The 21094-nt window shown below is 36.0% G+C and overlaps 1 protein-coding gene across 1 annotated transcript; it reads right to left on the bottom strand.

The window, feature by feature from the left end:
- Positions 1–388: 388 nt before the first annotated feature.
- On the bottom strand, positions 389–19135 carry LOC132560206 (uncharacterized). Its single transcript, XM_060224858.1, has 2 exons — positions 19021–19135; positions 389–2534 (listed from the first exon to the last, which is right to left on the bottom strand). The coding sequence occupies exon 2, from the start codon at positions 2522–2524 to the stop codon at positions 1760–1762; it is 765 nt and encodes a 254-aa protein (XP_060080841.1). The 5' UTR covers positions 2525–2534; positions 19021–19135; the 3' UTR covers positions 389–1759.
- Positions 19136–21094: the final 1959 nt, after the last annotated feature.

The following is a 21094-nucleotide window of genomic DNA, read 5'->3' as shown; positions in this document are numbered from 1 at the left end:
AAAATAAGAACGAGTTATTTCCCTTCCCCCAGTACCGACAAGAAGCGACTTTTCCTGATGAAAAATCAAGAGATATTATGAATTAATCGACGTTCTCTTTCTCACTACTGGTTTCTTTCTTTTACTTAATATCCGGAAATATATACAATTTTTTTCTCGTGGATTCTTCATTCACAAGTTAGTTTAAGTTAATATATTAAATATAAAATCAGATTAAAAAAGAAAGAAATACGTTTCTGTCTTCAATTGAAAGTTTTAAATTAAATTGAATGTTCACATGTTTAAGTGTGAAACGTCCTGTTTGGTATATATTGTGTTTGTTTCCAGTCTGTGATAAATCCTCAACGCCGGACGCCGCTGAATTACACACAAGTACAAATCATACAACTGAGATCTTATTTTTGGTTTAATATAAAATCCTTTACATTAATGTCAATGTATATTGTAAAATTTGGTACAGAATCATAATAATATGCTTACGATATGACAATGTTGTTTACCGACAGCCACCTGGTAATATTTGTAAAATTACATGCTACGTCTGTTTGAACATGTGCTCTTAACACACGAGGAAGTCGGCTAGAACAGAAAAGTTCATTACGAATGATTAGCACCCTATATATACATTCTTTTGGTATTATATTCTCGTATAAGTGTACGTGATAATGTTTCTTTGTTATTTTTACATTTCATCATACATGTTCACTTTAAAGGGAATATTAATGTTTTCCGGTCATTCCAGGAAGTGTACTTATATTCAGATACCGTTTTTTTTTTTAAATATTTGGGTCACATCCGTAGTGTATAAACCAAATCTGTATTGGAACCCACTGAATGTAAGTTTAATTTCATTCGTATGAATCTGAATAGTAAAATAGGAGCCATTTTATCTAACTGATAATTTCTGATACTGAAATGATAAAAAAGACAATGAACAATTATCGTAAACAGCAATCTGCCTACCTGCAATAACAGTACACTACCTTACTCAGCATTTAAACTAACTTTAACATCACAGATTTTTCAGAGTTTCAGAAACGGATTTTCGATTGGTTTCTATTTTCGTGACCTACTGTTAAAGTGTCTTAGGAAACCCTTTACATTATAACATATATATCTATTATACACATTATAACAGCTGGTGAGCTTTCAAAAAATACGAAAATAAATGTGTTTCGATTTGAGATCCGATCATCCGGTCAGCAGATTGGATTAAATGTTCTCATTTATTGAGTTTAGCTTGAGAGATAACAAGTAAAAGCTGTATAAACAAGTATCACAATTAAGCTTAACGTATTATTCAACATTACCAGCAACCTACAGTTACAAATATATCGTTAATAGTTGTAATTTTAATGTGATCCGAAAGCGAACTTCACGGCATCAATCAACTTCATTGACCGTAACAATATAATTAGTGAATATTAAATATAATAATGAATTAATTTGTTAAACTACCATACTGGCGGTGATTACATTCCCAGTTCTCACCAGACGGCGCCTGCAAAGTTGTCGTGAAGCGCCACCTAGTGTTGATCCGGCGTGGATCTTTCATATAAAAGTTAATTTTCAATGCGCATGCTTGACAACCAAAAAGCTTGGCATTCCATAATGTAGACTTAAGACACTGGTACCGATCACCATAATTTTTCCCCAGATCTTAGCCGCATCATAGACATATGATTTAACCAAATATATCTTATGAAATAGGCTACCAACCGGAAAATTAATTGTCACCAACTGACAATTAAATCATATTTCAATCTTCGATCGGTTTTTCTTTGAGCTGTACTTTCTGCTCAACCCCAAACCTAAACTTACAAGAACCCTCTACATTGAAGATGACTGTTTTGTTTTCCACTTGATATCCACTTCGTCCCCGTTTCAGCTCGTCCGCCATGATAACAGAAAAGTCACCTTCTGTAGACTGTACAAAAGAATTGTTATCCTTTAAATTTAGCACGGAGACTATCACTATTCCTCGTATTCTCACTGACATTTTGTAGCTAGAAGTGAATTGCTTTTCTTTCACGACCATTTCCGCAGTGGTCGTGTGTTTTGCCGGCACCCTGACGGTGCTGTCTACAGCCCACGTGATCGATTCCTCGTGACAACTCTCCTCTGTATTATCCATATTTACTTCCCGTCCAAAACCTGCTGTTACTGCAGCCACTTCCTCCGGAAGTGCTAGTTTAAGTTCTAGATTAAACCCTTTGCTGTAGCCTTTTGAAACAGTAACCGTACTTACAGAAGTGGTGGTACGTTCTGTCTTGAAGGAATGTTCCTGTTCTTGGTCTGTATTGTTGACAAAAGTTGATGTGAAAACAACCTGCGAGTTTGGCATTTCTACCATTCGTCCGTCTGAAAATTCCGGCTGGCTGGTTATGAATCGAACTCGTGACCAATTCACGTCAAGCCTCACATCTTCAAGTTTTAATTTGCTGACGTCCTTCGACCTGGTCTTTTGAAAGGCCGTCCATGCCCATGTCTGTACAATTTCTTCGATGTCTGCTATGTTCGCCATTGGGTTTTTTCTGGAAATGTCAAAAACAAGAAACTATTGATAAAAGTAACCCCCGTTGAAAATAAACATATACAAAATGTATGTCAGTTTCAAATACTCATGATACCAGTTTCAGGTTCAATTGTGATCGTTTCAATATCACCCAATTAATAAACAAATCAAAAACATACAAAAAAACATGTTATTCATAACTTGTATTGAGGGCTCCGTTATACTACTGATAAGCTTAGTTTTTAAAATAGATGAGGTCACATTAGGACGAAATGACGGCGGAATTCTTTGGCTGCCGAGATACATATCTAGCATTATTTACATTCATGTATATGTGAGTTTTTTTATTGCTTATAAATTCTTATTTTCTAATTAAAATAACGCTGGAATATCAGTGTGCAGAAAACCTCGTCAACAGAAACGAGTCAAATCTCCATATCGAAGCTAATTTAACGTCTCTACAGAAAATGTCATCGTGAAGAGAAACTAATCACAGTTCTGTACAGACATTGTTAAAGTGATCCATTGTATCTCTAGAGAGACTGGTCACATCTCTGTACAGACATTGTCACGATGATATATTGTATCTCTAGAGAGACTGGTCACATCTCTGTACAGATATTGTCTCGGTGATACATTGTATCTCTAGAGAGACAGGTCACATCTCTGTACAGATATTGTCTGGGTGATATATTGTATCTCTAGAGAGACTGGTCACATCTCTGTACAGACATTGTCACGATGATATATTGTATCTCTAGAGAGACTGGTCACATCTCTGTACAGACATTGTCTCGGTGATGTATTGTATCTCTAGAGAGACAGGTCACATCAGTGTACAGACATTGTCAAGGTGATACATTGTATCTCTAGAGAGACTGGTCACATCTGTGTACAGACATTGTATCTCTAGAGAGACTGGTCACATCTCTGTACAGACATTGCCTCGGTGAGACATTGTATCTCTAGAGAGACTGGTCACATCTCTGTACAGATATTGTCTCGGTGATACATTGTATCTCTAGAGAGACAGGTCACATCTCTGTACAGACATTGTCTTGGTGATATATTGTATCTCTAGAGAGACAGGTCACATCTCTGTACAGACATTGCCTCGGTGAGACATTGTATCTCTAGAGACTGGTCACATCTCTGTACAGACATTGTCACGATGATATATTGTATCTCTAGAGAGACAGGTCACATCTCTGTACAGACATTGTCTCGGTGATATATTGTATCTCTAGAGAGACAGGTCACATCTGTGTACAGACATTGCCAAGGTGATACATTGTATCTCTAGAGAGACTGGTCACATCTGTGTACAGACATTGCCTCGGTGAGACATTGTATCTCTAGAGAGACTGGTCACATCTCTGTACAGATATTGTCTCGGTGATACATTGTATCTCTAGAGAGACAGGTCACATCTCTGTACAGATATTGTCTCGGTGATATATTGTATCTCTAGAGAGACAGGTCACATCTCTGTACAGATATTGTCTCGGTGATACATTGTATCTCTAAAGAGACTGGTCACATCTCTGTACAGATATTGCCTCGGTGAGACATTGTATCTCTAGAGAGACTGGTCACATCTCTGTACAGACATTGTCTGTGTGATACATTGTATCTCTAGAGAGACTGGTCACATCGCTGTACAGATATTGTCACGATGATATATTTTATTTCTAGAGAGACTGGTCACATCTCTGTACAGATATTGCCTCGGTGAGACATTGTATCTCTAGAGAGACTGGTCACATCTCTATACAGATATTGCCTCGGTGAGACATTGTATCTCTAGAGAGACTGGTCACATCTCTGTACAGACATTGTCTCGGTGAGACATTGTATCTCTAGAGAGACTAGTCACATCTCTGTACAGACATTGTCACGGTGATACATTGTATCTCTAGAGACAGGTCACATCTCTGTACAGATATTGTCTCGGCGATACATTGTATCTCTAGAGAGACAGATCACATCTCTGTACAGACATTGTCACGATGATATATTGTATCTCTAGAGAGACTGGTCACATCTCTGTACAGATATTGTCTCGGCGATACATTGTATCTCTAGAGAGACAGGTCACATCTCTGTACAGACATTGTCACGATGATATATTGTATCTCTAGAGATACAGGTCACATCTCTGTACAGACATTGTCACGGTGAGACATTGTATCTCTAGGGAGACTGGTCACATCTCTGTATAGACATTGCCTCGGTGAGACATTGTATCTCTAGAGAGACTGGTCGCACATCTGTACAGAATCTGTGTCGATGACGTCACTAGATAAACTACTCGCATCTCTTTACAAAGGTTATTTTTCATTATTTTCTCATATAGCTAAGCATCGCTAAAATGAGAGGAAATGTAAATCTGTATCTATATAAAGTTTCCTTTTTTAACTTATACAAGAGCTCTTGGTCAATGTTCAATGTAATTTCCTCGATACATGTACTAAATTCCACCGAGAAAAAATGTAAAATAAATCATTCAATTCATGTTCACTTTGAACATCAGTACTTAATTAGATACATGTAAAAATCGACGATTATAATTTTACATCACTACGACATAGAAAACTATTCAAACTGATTAATAAGCCTGTGTGTCCATTGGCAGAGATATGTGTGGTTATTGAAACAGTCAAATCCTGACAGACATCAAGAACAGTGACACATGAAGCCTTTGGAAAGTTGACCCGCGGCTCCGCACAATCGGAATGAAATCTAATACCGTGATATTAATAGGGTTGGTATACCTTTATTTGACATAGATACTTAAGTCGTACATCACATTACCCGTTTCACCTTCAATACAGAGGAGTTACAATGGGTTGACTATTGTCGTATATCATATACTTGTCTTCAAGACAAAGGGTACTTTCCGCTTGTTTTTCAATCCCAAATATACACTGTTTGGAACACCTGTTGGACAAGTCCTTAAATAAAATACTTTTTAAACTAATACAAAAGAGTTACAATTGATTGAGTTACATATATATTTTTTCTTTGGTTTGGTATAAATTTTAGTGACAGAAATTTGAAAACCTACATATTAATGATTAGCATACTATTTATTCAATACGCTTAACATATCTTGTATAATGTTTCAAGACTCGTCTGTTGATTTTTCGTCTCACGATCCCCAAATGACCAGTATTGTGCTTAATCCAGAAAGAATGATGTTTTGTCTTATACTCCATGAAAGGATAACGGATAGATTACGTTACTCTGGGTATGTACTATAGAAATTCTATTCTGAAGTTTTACGACCGTTTGTACAGCTATCCGGATTAAATTTACACCTTGCTTTGTGTATTGTGATACCCATAAACACTCTAAGTTCAGCCCATATATGTATATAAAACTCACAAATACCGCACTTGAGCCACAATAACACATTTTAACGAGCTCGTGTGTTCGTTTCACGTTCAAGTACCTGTATATCATTACAATGCACCATCACCTTGTTATCATCCACATCTAAGTGCCTGTACAATAGTGATAAACTGTTGTTTACATACTGTATGTTCTTAATGTGTAAACACCAGTACAGACCCCAACCTGTCACAGAAATTCTGCATTTTCTGAATATCTGATTTACAAATCTTTGCTTTAATTACAACACATTTCTATTACGTGTGAAATAACTTGTCTTTGCGAATGAGTGCTAGTTTTTTTTTCTATTATACTATACATTTTTCAAAACTGCAAAGTGGTCGCTCGATGCAGGTACAGTGTATTCCTGCCAACTCTTTACAAACGACCTCTGACAAAATTCACGAGAATGTTTGATTACATCCTAGAAACGTCTAATTTCTACTTAGATGAAAAGTCAATCATGTTTTTCAGTTGCTAATTAATTATACGTAATCAGATTTATTAATCAATCAACTACAATTCGATGTACAGTGTGACACTTCTATCTTGTATTGAATCTCGTGTAGTCAACAGAAAAAGACACGAAATAGTTTTATTTCATATACCCAAGTGTACATATTGCAAAAATTGAATTTAAAAAATTTAAATGATAAGTTTGATCTTACTAATGTTACTTGCTTTTACCACATATGTATAAAATCTGATTAACCAAGGCAACGAATTTCCAACATTATCAACTATATGGGTTTTTTTTTTTTTAATTTATATGCCGGAAAAATATCATATTCAATTTTGAACTTAAATGTACACTGCTTTCTAGATCAAATATGAGTTTGCTAACACAAGATGGTATGTCGGACTGATTAGTCAGTCTTGTAAATATTTGTGCGTGACGAGTATAAAATGAAGACCTCGTCTCTATACAATTCATCCTGTGATAAATTACTTAATATCTTCCGATATCATTGAATAAGCATTTGTAATTGGCTGGAATTTACACAAGGTTGTAGATAAAATAAATTCCATTTGACATAGATACTAAACAACTTGAAATCCGTTCTCCTTGTTGTGTACCGGTATACAAACGTCATTATTTGTTCCCTGAAGAGGGCGGACAACAAGACTTAGTATTATTGTTGTGACCCTTGTTAAGTTATGTCATTCGGAACACCTCAGCCTTTTCTAACCACTCCCGGTTTATCGCCGACACGTTGATTTTAAAATATGCAACTGGACAAAAATAATTCTTTATATCAAATAACGTATTATGCAAGAATTTTTTTTTTAATTCTGACATTCATAACTTCATAACATGAAAGAATTCAAATTGGGCGCCTAACCTAATATACGGCCAACTCTTTATTCTGGATTGTTCAAAACAAGTGTATGAATTTATTGGCACAGTTGCAAGCAACAACAAAAAAATCATGTTAAACAAAAACTATATAAAAGTTTCTGTTGTCAGGACACTTGCCAGAAAATAAATAAAAGGAAAAATGACGAACCACAAGGGTGAAAATGATATGTAAGTAATTATCATAGAAGAAACTGTAATAGACCCATGTCACGTGGCCACGTATCATCTGTGTAGAGTTTATAGGGGTGTGTTATTAGATATACTCAACTGTCTAATGACGGCCCCTTAGTCATAGACCGACAGTTGTACAATGCACATAGCATGTGTAATAACTTCACAAGAATTGCTGAATTTTTGTCGAGATACAAAAACACACAGACAAATATATATAATTCTAATTTTAATGGCGCGTAGTGTCGGGTTTCCATAATATCGGACGTTTGATATTTTGACGGAGCTTAGTGTTAATCAGTGGTTAGTGAAATATTCAAATGTTAATACAAAGAAGTTTAGAATATTTTCTTGTCGTTCTCTAGATGTAAATTTGTTATGACAGGTCATATTTGTATATTTTGAGTGGCAGATTTCCTTTGAAATCCTTGTCCTCTCATACAATGACTACAAATAAAATTCGCTACTACTGTAACCATTGGCACACTATCTAACCTCTTGTGTAAGACAGAAAGAGTAAACAGCTGATCACAAGGACTGGTATAACGACAAACCAGAAGCCATAAGATTCCCACGGATTTTAACCCAAACGTTACAATCTGGTGACGTTTATTAGTGTTTAAGGGCTGTCCGTGCCCCGGTAGTGACCAGTGTGTAGACTTGACATTGACCAGTGGTCAACTTTACGTATTACATATCGCCGCTGACAGGTAATTGATTAATGAGGACACATGGACGAAAAAACGTCGACGATATTTCTAGGTAGCTTAATACTGAGGTGTGTCTGCTTTGAATAATCCGGAACCCTGTACTTTCTACTCCTTACCTTGTACCCTCTACCGTTTAATATCATATGTCCCCATTCTCTATCTCTTCCCCTCTACCACTGTCACGTGATCCCTTTCTCTTACCCAGTATCTTCTACCTCTCCGTTACCTAGATCAGAGACGTATATTTGATATATACGTCTCTGCCTAGATGTACCCCTTACCGCGAGCTTTCATTTTTCAGATCACCAAATTAACTTTAAATACAAGGTTATGTCGCATTTGAAGATGTATAAATTATTGTAGACAATCTGGTTGGAAGATGAATGCTTTACAGATCTGAATAGAGGATCAAATGTAGTATAAACTAAAGCTTCAAATATAATGTCTTCTGTACTAGATAAAGGTGTACTATGAACTAGATCTATAGAATATTCTGTACACAACGCAATCTGGACCAGATAGAAAATGTCTTCCTGTGCCAAATAGACAGTAAATCATCGACCAAATAGACGTATTCTGGACCAGAGAAACAATATATTCTGGAGCAGATAGACAACATGTGCTGGACGAGATAGGCAGTATATTCTAAACCAGATCGACAATAGATTTTGGAATAAATAGACAAATGTATTCTGGAATAAATAGACCATATATTCTGGACCTGATAAACAGTACATTATGGAATAGATTGACAAAATGAATTCTGTACTTAGTAGACAGTATATTCTAGACTAAACAGACAGAATATTGTCGGAACTAAACAGACAGTATATTCTGGACTAAACAGACAGTATATTCTGGAGTAAACAGACAGTATATTCTGGACTAGATACACAGTATATTCTGGACTAAACAGACAGAATATTGTCGGAACTAAACAGACAGTATATTCTGGACTAAACAGACAGTATATTCTGGAGTAAACAGACAGTATATTCTGGACTAGATACACAGTGTATTCTGGACTAAACAGACAGAATATTGTTGATTAAACAGACAGAATATTGTTGACTAAACAGACAGTATATTCGGGACTAAACAGACAGTATATTCTGGACGAAACAGACAGAATATTCTTGACTAAACAGACAGTATATTCTGGACTAGATACGTAGTATATTCTGGACTAAACAGACAGTATATTCCTGGACCAGACAGACAGTATATTCCTGGACTAAACAGACAGTATATTCTGGACTAAACAGACAGTATATTCTGGACCAGATAGACAGTATATCCTCAACCAAATAGACAGTATATCCTCGACCAAATAGACAGTATATCCTTGACCAAATAGACAGTATATCCTCGACCAAATAGACAGTATATTCTAAACCAGATAGAAAATATATTTTGGACTAGAAAGACCGTGTATTCTGGACCAGAGAAACAATATATTCTGGAATAAATAGACCATATATTCTGGACCTGATCAACAGTATATTATAGAATAGATTGACAAAATAAATTATGGAATAAGTAGACAGTATAATCTGGTCTAAACAGACAGTATATTCTGGACTAGATACACAGTATATTCTGGACTTAACAGACAGTATATTCTGGACTAGATACACAGTATATTCTTGACTAAACAGACAGTATATTCTGGAATAACAGGCAGTATATTCTGGACTAAACAGACAGTATATTCTGGACAAAACAAGCAGTATATTCTGGACAAAACAGGCAGTATATTCTGGACGAAACAGACAGAATATTCTTGACTAAACAGACAGTATATTCTGGACTAGATACGTAGTATATTCTGGACTAAACAGACAGTATATTCTGGACTAAACAGACAGTATATTCTGGACAAAACAGACAGTATATTCTGGACTAAACAGACAGTATATTCTGGACTAAACAGACAGTATATTCTGGACTAAACAGACAGTATATCCAAATAGACAGTATATCCTCGACCAAATAGACAGTATATTCTAAACCAGATAGACAATATATTTTGGACTAGAAAGACCGTGTATTCTGGACCAGAGAAACAATATATTCTGGAATAAATAGACCATATATTCTGGACCTGATCAACAGTATATTATAGAATAGATTGACAAAATAAATTCTGGAATAAGTAGACAGTATAATCTGGTCTAAACAGACAGTATATTCTGGACTAGATACACAGTATATTCTGGACTTAACAGACAGTATATTCTGGACTAGATACACAGTATATTCTTGACTAAACAGACAGTATATTCTGGAATAACAGGCAGTATATTCTGGACTAAACAGACAGTATATTCTGGACAAAACAGGCAGTATATTCTGGACTTAACAGACAGTATATTCTGGACTAGATACACAGTATATTTTTGACTAAACAGACAGTATATTCTGGAATAACAGGCAGTATATTCTGGACTAAACAGACAGTATATTCTGGACAAAACAGTCAGTATATTCTGGACAAAACAGGCAGTATATTCTGGACTAAACAGACAGTATATTCTGGACTGGATACACAGTATATTCTGGACTTAATAGACAGTATATTCTGGACTAGATACACAGTATATTCTTGACTAAACAGACAGTATATTCTGGAATAACAGGCAGCATATTCTGGACTAAACAGACAGTATATTCTGGACAAAACAGGCAGTATATTCTGGACAAAACAGGCAGTATATTCTGGACTAAACAGACAGTATATTCTGGACTAGATACACAGTATATTCCTGGACTAAACAGACAGTATATTCTGGACTAGATACACAGTATATTCTTGACTAAACAGGCAGTATATTCTGGACTAGATACACAGTATATTCTGGACTTAACAGACAGTATATTCTGGACTAGATACACAGTATATTCTTGACTAAACAGACAGTATATTCTGGAATAACAGGCAGTATATTCTGGACTAAACAGACAGTATATTCTGGACAAAACAGGCAGTATATTCTGGACTAAACAGACAGTATATTCTGGACTAGATACACAGTATATTCCTGGACTAAACAGACAGTATATTCTGGACTAAACAGGCAGTATATTCTAGACTAAACAGGCAGTATATTCTGGACTAAACAGACAGTATATTCTGGACTAGATACGCAGTATATTCTCGACTTAACAGACAGTATATTCTGGACTAATTACACAGTATATTCTCGACTTAACAGACAGTATATTCTGGACTAATTACACAGTATATTCTCGACTTAACAGACAGTGTATTCTGGTGTAAATGCATAGCGTATTCTTGACATCGTATTCTGTGTTCTATCTATCCATGTGTTTTTAATCACATCCCGCTTGTTATTGAATTGTTAAAGCATGTGTGATATAAACCCTTGCACAAATAGAAAACAAATACACACACACGTGCCGAAGGTTATATGTTAACACGTGTTCATTCAGTCCGTGACCACTTTAATTATGAATAAACACAAGACCGGTTTTGTCAATAACCTGTTTTCCCCTAACTCTGGGCGTATTTCGTCTATATTCCATAATATAGCTACCGTGTGTATGCATTTTGAAACATCTTACATTTAGGGGGAGTGGAAGGAGTGTGTGTGTGGGGGGGGGGGAGGTGGGGTGTCGTATGTTATATTCCATCTCGAAGAAAACAGTACATTTTAAAAGCATATTTACATAATTCATCAAACACACCTATTTTTATTCTTTTCTCGGCGCACGGTCGTTTCTACAACAGAGAAAGCATTAGTCATGATAATCACTAATCACTTGATGGAGTACGGACTGATGGGCCTGAATATGGGATTATTTTTCCCTCCATTTGACAGGAATTTTTACTTTGATTTCCTCTTAATTTAATAAACCTCATCGATTCCGTGGCCGGGCTGTAAAACTTGTTCCTGGATAGAATCAGATGTGGAATGCCGTGTACATAACTCGGGGGCCATCATGCTGAACGAAATTCTGACGCTGTCGGTCATCAACAGCTTGGGACGAGTAAAGCATATAACGGAAAGAACGAAATTAGTAAACGAAAGTAGAACGAACGAATAGAGATTTCAGCTGTTTCTAAATCGATGGAAATGAAAAACTCTACTTTTGAACATGGAAGTATGAAGTGTACTTTAACAAAAACATTTCCATTCGTTTTAATGAGCACTCCATCTAGTGAAATAGCAGTTCCACAATCAAATCTTCCTTTTTTCCAAGACAATGTTTACATAAAATTGATGTCTCTGGAAAAAACATTTACCAGCACTATCGTGAAAAAATATTTTTATAAAATGACGCCCACTTAATTTGAATTTGTCGAATTCAAATCTAGTTCAATATCCTACAGTGTACATATGTCAAACGAAGCACTGCGCATCATTTTGAGGGAACACTCGTCACTGGATACGCGAGAGATGTCACTGTAGAGAGATTTTCAGTCTATTTAATGTATACATATAGATGTTACAACGATGTGAAAGGAAATGTTTTCTCTGTATTTAAGAGGTCGGTATGCTTGATGTGTTGTATATTAAACTCGTCTAGCAATGTTTTCTGACACGTGCGTTAATACACAGTGTTTACACTAGTCGATTCTTGATTTGACACGTGTTTATAATGTATCAGACTAACAAGTAAATGTTTGACATGTAGAAATAATTCCTAACCATTTCCTGTGGAATATATCCACGGTGGAAAGGCCTTCGATGTCCTAAGCATTTTTTTTACAATAAAAGATATTCACTTAATTTTTTTAAAAATTTCTATCACCATTGAATACGTTTATTTAGATATTTAAACAATTTATTCAAATGAATATTGTTTCAAAAAGTACCATTTTATCAATTAAACATAAATAAAACTTGCCTTTCAACAATGGTAATTAATTATGTCAGTAAACCTATATATCGGAAGTATTAGACACGTGCAAAATTTGTCTTAGATTGTGCCTAGCCCCTGTGTTAATACACTGTAGACTGGATACTGCGTTATGTATGGTTAAAAATACTTAAACAATTCATGTCAAATTTAGATCACCCTTTTGCCGAGATCAGTGGTGAAGAGGAAACTTTGTAACGTCACAATTGGAATTTTAAAATGACGGTCTTTTCTAAAACACGTGCCATGAAATGCGCATGTAAATCATAATTCTATCCCAACGAGACTTCAGGTCGGATTGGTGATTATACATCATTCCGTCAAACAAATTCCCCTGTCTTCTCCTGAAAGACAAGACAGATGCACCTCATCTTCGCTCCACAAATCCCAGTCGCGTGCCGTCTAATTTGGCGCACGCACGCATGCACGCGCGAGGAGATAATTAAGTTGGCTGGCGATTGTTTACAAATCCATACAAACGTTATTTCCTGTCCTCAACATGTGGTGTAGCAAGCGCTGTGATCGTAGAGTAATGGGCCATGCATGGTTGTAATAATGTTGATGTTACCGTAGTCAACTAACCAACATCCACTCAACATCCAGACACGACTCGTAACACAGGGGCTTGTGAATCCGACACGTTTAATTCAAACCATATCATCATACCCAACAAACCAAACAAGTTTGCTTTATTGGAAAGAATAAGATTTATAGCCATGTGTTGTTTATTGCACATACAGTCTATAAATAGTTTATAAGGTGGGTCCAAGGAAGCCGTGGTCATCCTTCCTTTGACCGCCACGTTGTCAAGGACTTTGATAGGTAGCATGTATTTTGGTGTATCAGAGTGAGGGACAGTGCCAATATTTCCCCTTCATGTGTAATACTGTTCCAAAGTATGTTGTAGAAATCATAAAATACGGAGCCGTTACATACAAAATATAACCAGGAGAAAAAAAATAAGAGTATTTGGTTTGCTATCACCTGTGTCGATACCTGTAACACAAATCGGTATAGTTTTCTTCTTCGTCATAATGCTATAAACAGATTTTTAAAACTGATCTTAGCTTAGTTTAACATATTTCGTTGTGCTGGCCTATAATTAGTTACACGATGTCTAGCGCTTTACACGATATTCCTCGTTTACAATAACTGTTCTACAAAATACTAAATGTACTTCAATTTGTATTATTAACACACTAACATATATGTACGTCACACACTCTTAAGTTCTGTTACTCTCCTACAATAATTCAAAAGTCCGGTTTCTGGGATTTAATCAGGGAAACTTCACTGTTCTTGGCGATTCTTTAGGAACAGCTATTCGCGAATTAAAAACCTATAGATGTACCATTGTCTTTTTTATTGTCATTCATTTATTTGTTTTATTTATTTATTTATTTATTTATTTATGATTGAAACAGAAGACTGTTACATACACATTAATGTAACGCACTATAAATTTTAAATGGCGAGAGTTATTTTCATATTAAATCAACTGGTTAGGGATTTCGCCACTGAAAGGCTCGGATGTTATGTACTATTTGGCGTAACTATATTTGTCTATGGTTTTCCAAATAGATTTAAGACATACAATACCATACAACCCTGTACATTATGTAAATCTTGCCGATTTCAATGATGTAAGTAGATTTCGTTATCTCTCTACCTTCTGTAGTAACAAGCCTTCTTGTAAATATTTGGACACAATTACTCTATACGGGTTAGTGTTTTGTTAGTATCATCATTGTGTTTACAATAACTTGGTATTCCTTGATCCCTCGTTGATATATTCTTTTCAGGAACAAGAGATTATGTTTTAAAATTTGACGCAATGCCTTGTTGAACCCAATATGCGACTAAGGTGAACCGTCCGAGGTATTTTCCTTAAGCTTTCGGAGTTCCCCATTGAACTAAATATACTGTAATACTATACACCGTGGTATGCATTGTGTTTCAGCGTTCAAAATGGGAATTATTGTCGATAACGATACTAGTTAGATACCAATCATAAGTATCGAATTTAAAACCGGGTATAAAAAAATAGATTTTTTCGTACGATAACATTTTCTTCGGTGACATCTCTGTATGATGAGAGGATCTTTCAATTGTTAGTTTCGCTTGACTGCACAATCACACACCTCAAGCGTCCAGACTTAACGTAACCCTGAGACGTGGACAGGAAGATTAAAATAGCCCGAAACCATGTCAGGGAACTATTACATACTTCCGCAACTTGATCAATACATCGATATACATTAATATATATCGTTACCATAAAAATGTCGTAGGAGACCACGAGTAGATAACTAGATAAATTTGTGTAAACGTTTAATAATAAAAAAAAATCTTGCTTTGAAATACAAAGAAGGTCCCTTTTACCATTGATCTGTAAAATGAATAACGATTAACCGTGTATACAAAAATTAATATCGGTTTCATTAAATGTGTAATCTCGATCTGAGATATGTAATACATAAACATGTACATATGTTTATAGTGTTTATCATGTACAGATTAAACAAGTTAGAGAATATGAAGGTGTGTGTTTACCATGTACAGACTAACCAAGTTAGAGAATATGGAGGTGTGTGTTTACCATGTACAGACTAGCCAAGTTAGAGAATATGAAGGTGTGTGTTTACCATGTACAGACTAGCCAAGTTAGAGAATATGAAGGTGTGTGTTTACCATGTACAGACTAACCAAGTTAGAGAATATGAAGGTGTGTGTTTACCATGTACAGACTAGCCAAGTTAGAGAATATGGAGGTGTGTGTTTACCATGTACAGACTAGCCAAGTTAGAGAATATGGAGGTGTGTGTTTACCATGTACAGACTAGCCAAGTTAGAGAATATGGAGGTGTGTGTTTACCATGTACAGATTAAACAAGTTAGAGAATATGAAGGTGTGTGTTTACCATGTACAGACTAGCCAAGTTAGAGAATATGGAGGTGTGTGTTTACCATGTACAGGCAAACCAAGTTAGAGAATATGAAGGTGTGTGTTTACCATGTACAGATTAAACAAGTTAGAGAATATGAAGGTGTGTGTTTACCATGTACAGACTAACCAAGTTAGAGAATATGGAGGTGTGTGTTTACCATGTACAGACTAGCCAAGTTAGAGAATATGAAGGTGTGTGTTTACCATGTACAGATTAACCAAGTTAGAGAATATGAAGGTGTGTGTTTACCATGTACAGACTAGCCAAGTTAGAGAATATGGAGGTGTGTGTTTACCATGTACAGACTAGCCAAGTTAGAGAATATGGAGGTGTGTGTTTACCATGTACAGACTAGCCAAGTTAGAGAATATGAGGGTGTGTGTTTACCATGTACAGACTAACCAAGTTAGAGAATATGGAGGTGTGTGTTTACCATGTACAGATTAAACAAGTTAGAGAATATGAAGGTGTGTGTTTACCATGTACAGATTAAACAAGATTAAACAAGTTAGAGAATATGAAGGTGTGTGTTTACCATGTACAGATTAAACAAGTTAGAGAATATGAAGGTGTGTGTTTACCATGTACAGATTAAACAAGTTAGAGAATATGAAGGTGTGTGTTTACCATGTACAGATTAACCAAGTTAGAGAATAGAGAATATGAGGGTGTGTGTTTACCATGTACAGACTAGCCAAGTTAGAGAATATGGAGGTGTGTGTTTACCATGTACAGACTAGCCAAGTTAGAGAATATGAAGGTGTGTGTTTACCATGTACAGACTAACCAAGTTAGAGAATATGGAGGTGTGTGTTTACCATGTACAGATTAACCAAGTTAGAGAATTTGAAGGTGTGTGTTTACCATGTACAGGCCAACCAAGTTAGAGAATATGAAGGTGTGTGTTTACCATGTACAGATTAAACAAGTTAGAGAATATGAAGGTGTGTGTTTACCATGTACAGACTAACCAAGTTAGAGAATATGAAGGTGTGTGTTTACCATGTACAGATTAAACAAGTTAGAGAATATGAAGGTGTGTGTTTACCATGTACAGATTAAACAAGTTAGAGAATATGAAGGTGTGTGTTTACCATGTACAGGCTAACCAAGTTAGAGAATATGGAGGTGTGTGTTTACCATGTACAGATTAAACAAGTTAGAGAATATGAAGGTGTGTGTTTACCATGTACAGATTAACCAAGTTAGAGAATTTGAAGATGTGTGTTTACCATGTACAGGCCAACCAAGTTAGAGAATATGAAGGTGTGTGTTTACCATGTACAGATTAACCAAGTTAGAGAATTTGAAGATGTGTGTTTACCATGTACAGGCTAGCCAAGTTAGAGAATATGAAGGTGTGTGTTTACTGTGTACAGACTAACCAAGTAAGTGATATTCTATCATGCAGTTTTAAAAAATAAGACATAAAACGACAAAATACCTTAAGACTTTACTTCCATGATCACATCTGAGATGTAATATATTACGTTGTAATTTACAAACATTGTTCTCATTAACTATCTGGACAGATACAAATCATCATAAATATTAAAATGCACGATTCTCGTCTCGTTTACACCTGGACTCAATATCTATTCAATAACACACACCTTCAGGACTGATAACACTGTTATGTACGTGTATACATGAGTATGCCCAGGGCGTTTACGTGAGAAATGTCGGTATACAGACACCAGATGGCGCGTGTTTCTGGCTGTGACCCTTGGCGGGTACATATTTATTTAGTTGTACATCCACGTCTAGTTGTGATTCGATGACATTCTATCGAAATATGGAATACACAATATCACCTGTATGTTTCACCTCGGGGTGACGGGTAATTAGCTGGTTGTAACACCGCCCTTACCCTTCACTATATAAACACCTATCCCCACATATCTCCCTAATTAAACACTGTCGTCTATACCTTTCTTGTCACTTTTTAGACTGTGTGTAATTTAAAATTTAACTAAACTTATCCACAGTTTTATACAATGTATTGTAATATTTTTATAACAGGCTATAACGTCATGTTTGTGGTTCCTCACATTTTTTTTACTTTTTGTAATACTTTTTTTATACATTTGATTAATTCTCAAAATCAAGTGTTATATCTCTATGAGTTGTTTTGAAGCACGATATTGAAGTATTGCTCTTACGCATTTTATCGTTTTGTAAAACAGACCCTATATTGATCATCCACACTACTTCAAGAGGGCAGTGATGGGACCGGATGTGATGGAGTGGGGTTGGGAGTAAGGACGGAGGTTGAGGTTAGGGTGGTGTTGGGTAAAGGGAGGGGTGGGACTTGGATGTGGTTGGGATTGTGGTAACTGCAGAGAGGTGTTTTTGGGACGGGATAAGGACAGAGGGATGGGGTCTGGATGGAACAGGGTGTTAACAGGGCATTTATTTGTGAAACACTCTATTTGTACAGGAGAAGAATGCTGGGTCAGAAAATTTAGTATATCAGAAATATCCTTAGGTGTCTTTGTAACCTTTGGAATATCTACACATCCATCCACTTGACCATTCGGCACACACCCTGACGGTCTTATCATATTACAACACTGTAGAAATATATTATATTGTCCAATCTCATTAAAAACCCAGCGAATAAATTATCAAAATCATTTACGTATCTTCACGGAAGGAAATTCTTGATATGTTCCGTTTTAGAGTAAAATTAGTACATAGACGAAGTAAGGACACTTGTCGATAAATGTGTCACATTCAGTGTACCAGTATGTTTATACAGTATATGCGTACGAGTAAGTAAAAGTCAGTTTCCGTGTTTCATATTTCCGCCATTACAAACTGCATGAATGTAGCCCAGTTTTTATCAACAGAGATAGAGCACGTGTGAATACATTATAGTATGCGACACATGGTGTGCAATCAAACTATCAATAATTATGTACAACAAAATAAATGAAATACCTGACATGTATACTTGAATGTGATAATCATACATGTATATTTTTATATTTAGATGACTTTTCTGTAAAAACGAAACAGGAAAATATTTATACATACCGTAATTGTCGCAGTAATTGTCGTTTTAATCCACTCTTATGAGGAAAGTCGATAAACCAGCGCAAAATCCCTTAAAACGAAACAAAGTCTGTACCACGATACACTGAGCCGGTGTATGTACATGTACTTGAATAGTGCTCCCAACAGGATGAAGCCAATAGGCGAGAACGCAGATCTGATTGGTGGAGATCTGTCACATGGTCTAGTGAAGGAATTATCATTATTGATATGATAGTTTTTCTCTGTCTGCTTGTACGTGGCCAGGTATGAAATTCGATCGATAATTAGACAGGTGGTTTACATCGAGCGTTTCCAAATCGATATTTACCTGGACATGTATCGATTGAAATGAAGCACTGAACACGACGTACAATAAAACTGTATTCAAAGAAATGGCTCTGCAGTATTGATATTTCGAACTACCAGCGTAACTTTGTCATCAGAAAGATTTTTTTTTGTATGTGCCAATATACATTTGATAGCTTAACTTCGGTGCATCTAATTATATTATCAGATCACCAACTCAATATACATAATACTAATCTTTTGATCAATGTTTTGTCGAATTTATATACATTGTATATCTGATTGTCAGAAGGAGTATGACCGGCGAAGAATTACCTATCAAAATATAAACAGGTGTAGAATTTGACATATGTTAACTTAGTTCAGTGATTTTGATAACCGATACTGATAAATTCTATTTATTTAATATTCTACTGGATATATAAAGTATGATTTATAATTATAAAAAGCATTAATGAATAACAACCTCCGCTTTTAGTAATTTCTGTTTGGAAATTCAAGAATATTACCAGTTTCTCCCCTTAAGGAGAATAAGACTGAACATAAGGTCCTATACAGAACAGGGTTGAACTACACCATAAGGCTGAGTTACAGGAGCTACAATAGAAAAATACTGGTGTACAGGAACAACAGGAGCATGGGCTACAGGCGAATACAAGTCTAAACTACTGGAGCTACAAAACAGGGTTGAAATATATGAACAATACAAGAATAGGTCTGAACTACGGGAGGCGATAAAAGCGAAAGGAAGGTAACATTGAGCTACATGGGTTATAGGAGGATAAGACTAGGCGATAAAAGCGAAAGGAAGGTAACATTGAGCTACATGGGTTATAGGAGGGTAAGACTAGGGGATAAAAGCGAAAGGATGGTAACATTGAGCTACATGGGTTATAGGAGGATAGGACTAGGCGATAAAAGCGAAAGGAAGGTAACATTGAGCTACATGGGTTATAGGAGGATAAGACTAGGCGATAAAAGCGGAAGGAAGATAACATTGAGCTACATGGGTTATAGGAGGATAGGACTAGGCGACAAAAACGAAAGGAAGATAACATTGAGCTACATGGGTTATAGGAGGATAGGACTAGGCGATAAAAGCGAAAGGAAGGTAACATTGAGCTACATGGGTTATAGGAGGGTAAGACTAGGCGATAAAAGCGAAAGGAAGGTAACATTGAGCTAAAGCGGAAGGAAGATAACATTGAGCTACATGGGTTATAGGAGGATAGGACTAGGCGACAAAAACGAAAGGAAGATAACATCGGGCTACAGGGGTTATAGGAGGATAGGACTAGGCGACGAAAACGAAAGGAAGATAATATTGAGCTACATGGGTTATAGGAGGAGATGACAGGAACTACATGAGTTGTAGGAAGATGAAGATGAAATACAGGTACAAGAGCGATAGGAGCCGTAAGAAGGGGTATCTATGAGAAAATATAAGGGTGAACTACAATTGTTGTATGAAATGAAGATTTTACTTTTACAAAATGATTATACGGCAGAGCACAGGAGCTATAGGAGAGTAAGGCTGAATTGCGCAATAGGGATATAAGACAGGGCTGCAGGGTTTATAGGAAAATACAGGTGCACTACAGGCGCTACAAGGTGCGAAGTCTGAACTACAAACACACACCGGGCTAAAGCAGAACGAGACATTGGTACATAAACTATATGAGAACAGGATGAGATAGAGGACCACAAAACTACATAAGAATCAGGGTGAACTGCAACTTAAAATGTATTATGAGAGAAAAAGAACTTA

This window comes from Ylistrum balloti, unplaced genomic scaffold (genome assembly GCF_031769215.1).
Source record: "Ylistrum balloti isolate Yb309-2 unplaced genomic scaffold, AGI_CSIRO_Ybal_v1 Utg371032, whole genome shotgun sequence".
Lineage (NCBI taxonomy): Eukaryota > Metazoa > Mollusca > Bivalvia > Pectinida > Pectinidae > Ylistrum > Ylistrum balloti.
The sequence above is the reverse complement of the archived record's forward strand: the minus strand, read 5'-3'. Positions and strand labels throughout refer to the sequence as shown.

Excerpts from the sequence above, each read along its gene's own strand:
- LOC132560206 (XM_060224858.1), bottom strand. The coding sequence starts at position 2,524 with ATGGCGAACATAGCAGACATCGAAGAAATTGTACAGACATGGGCATGG.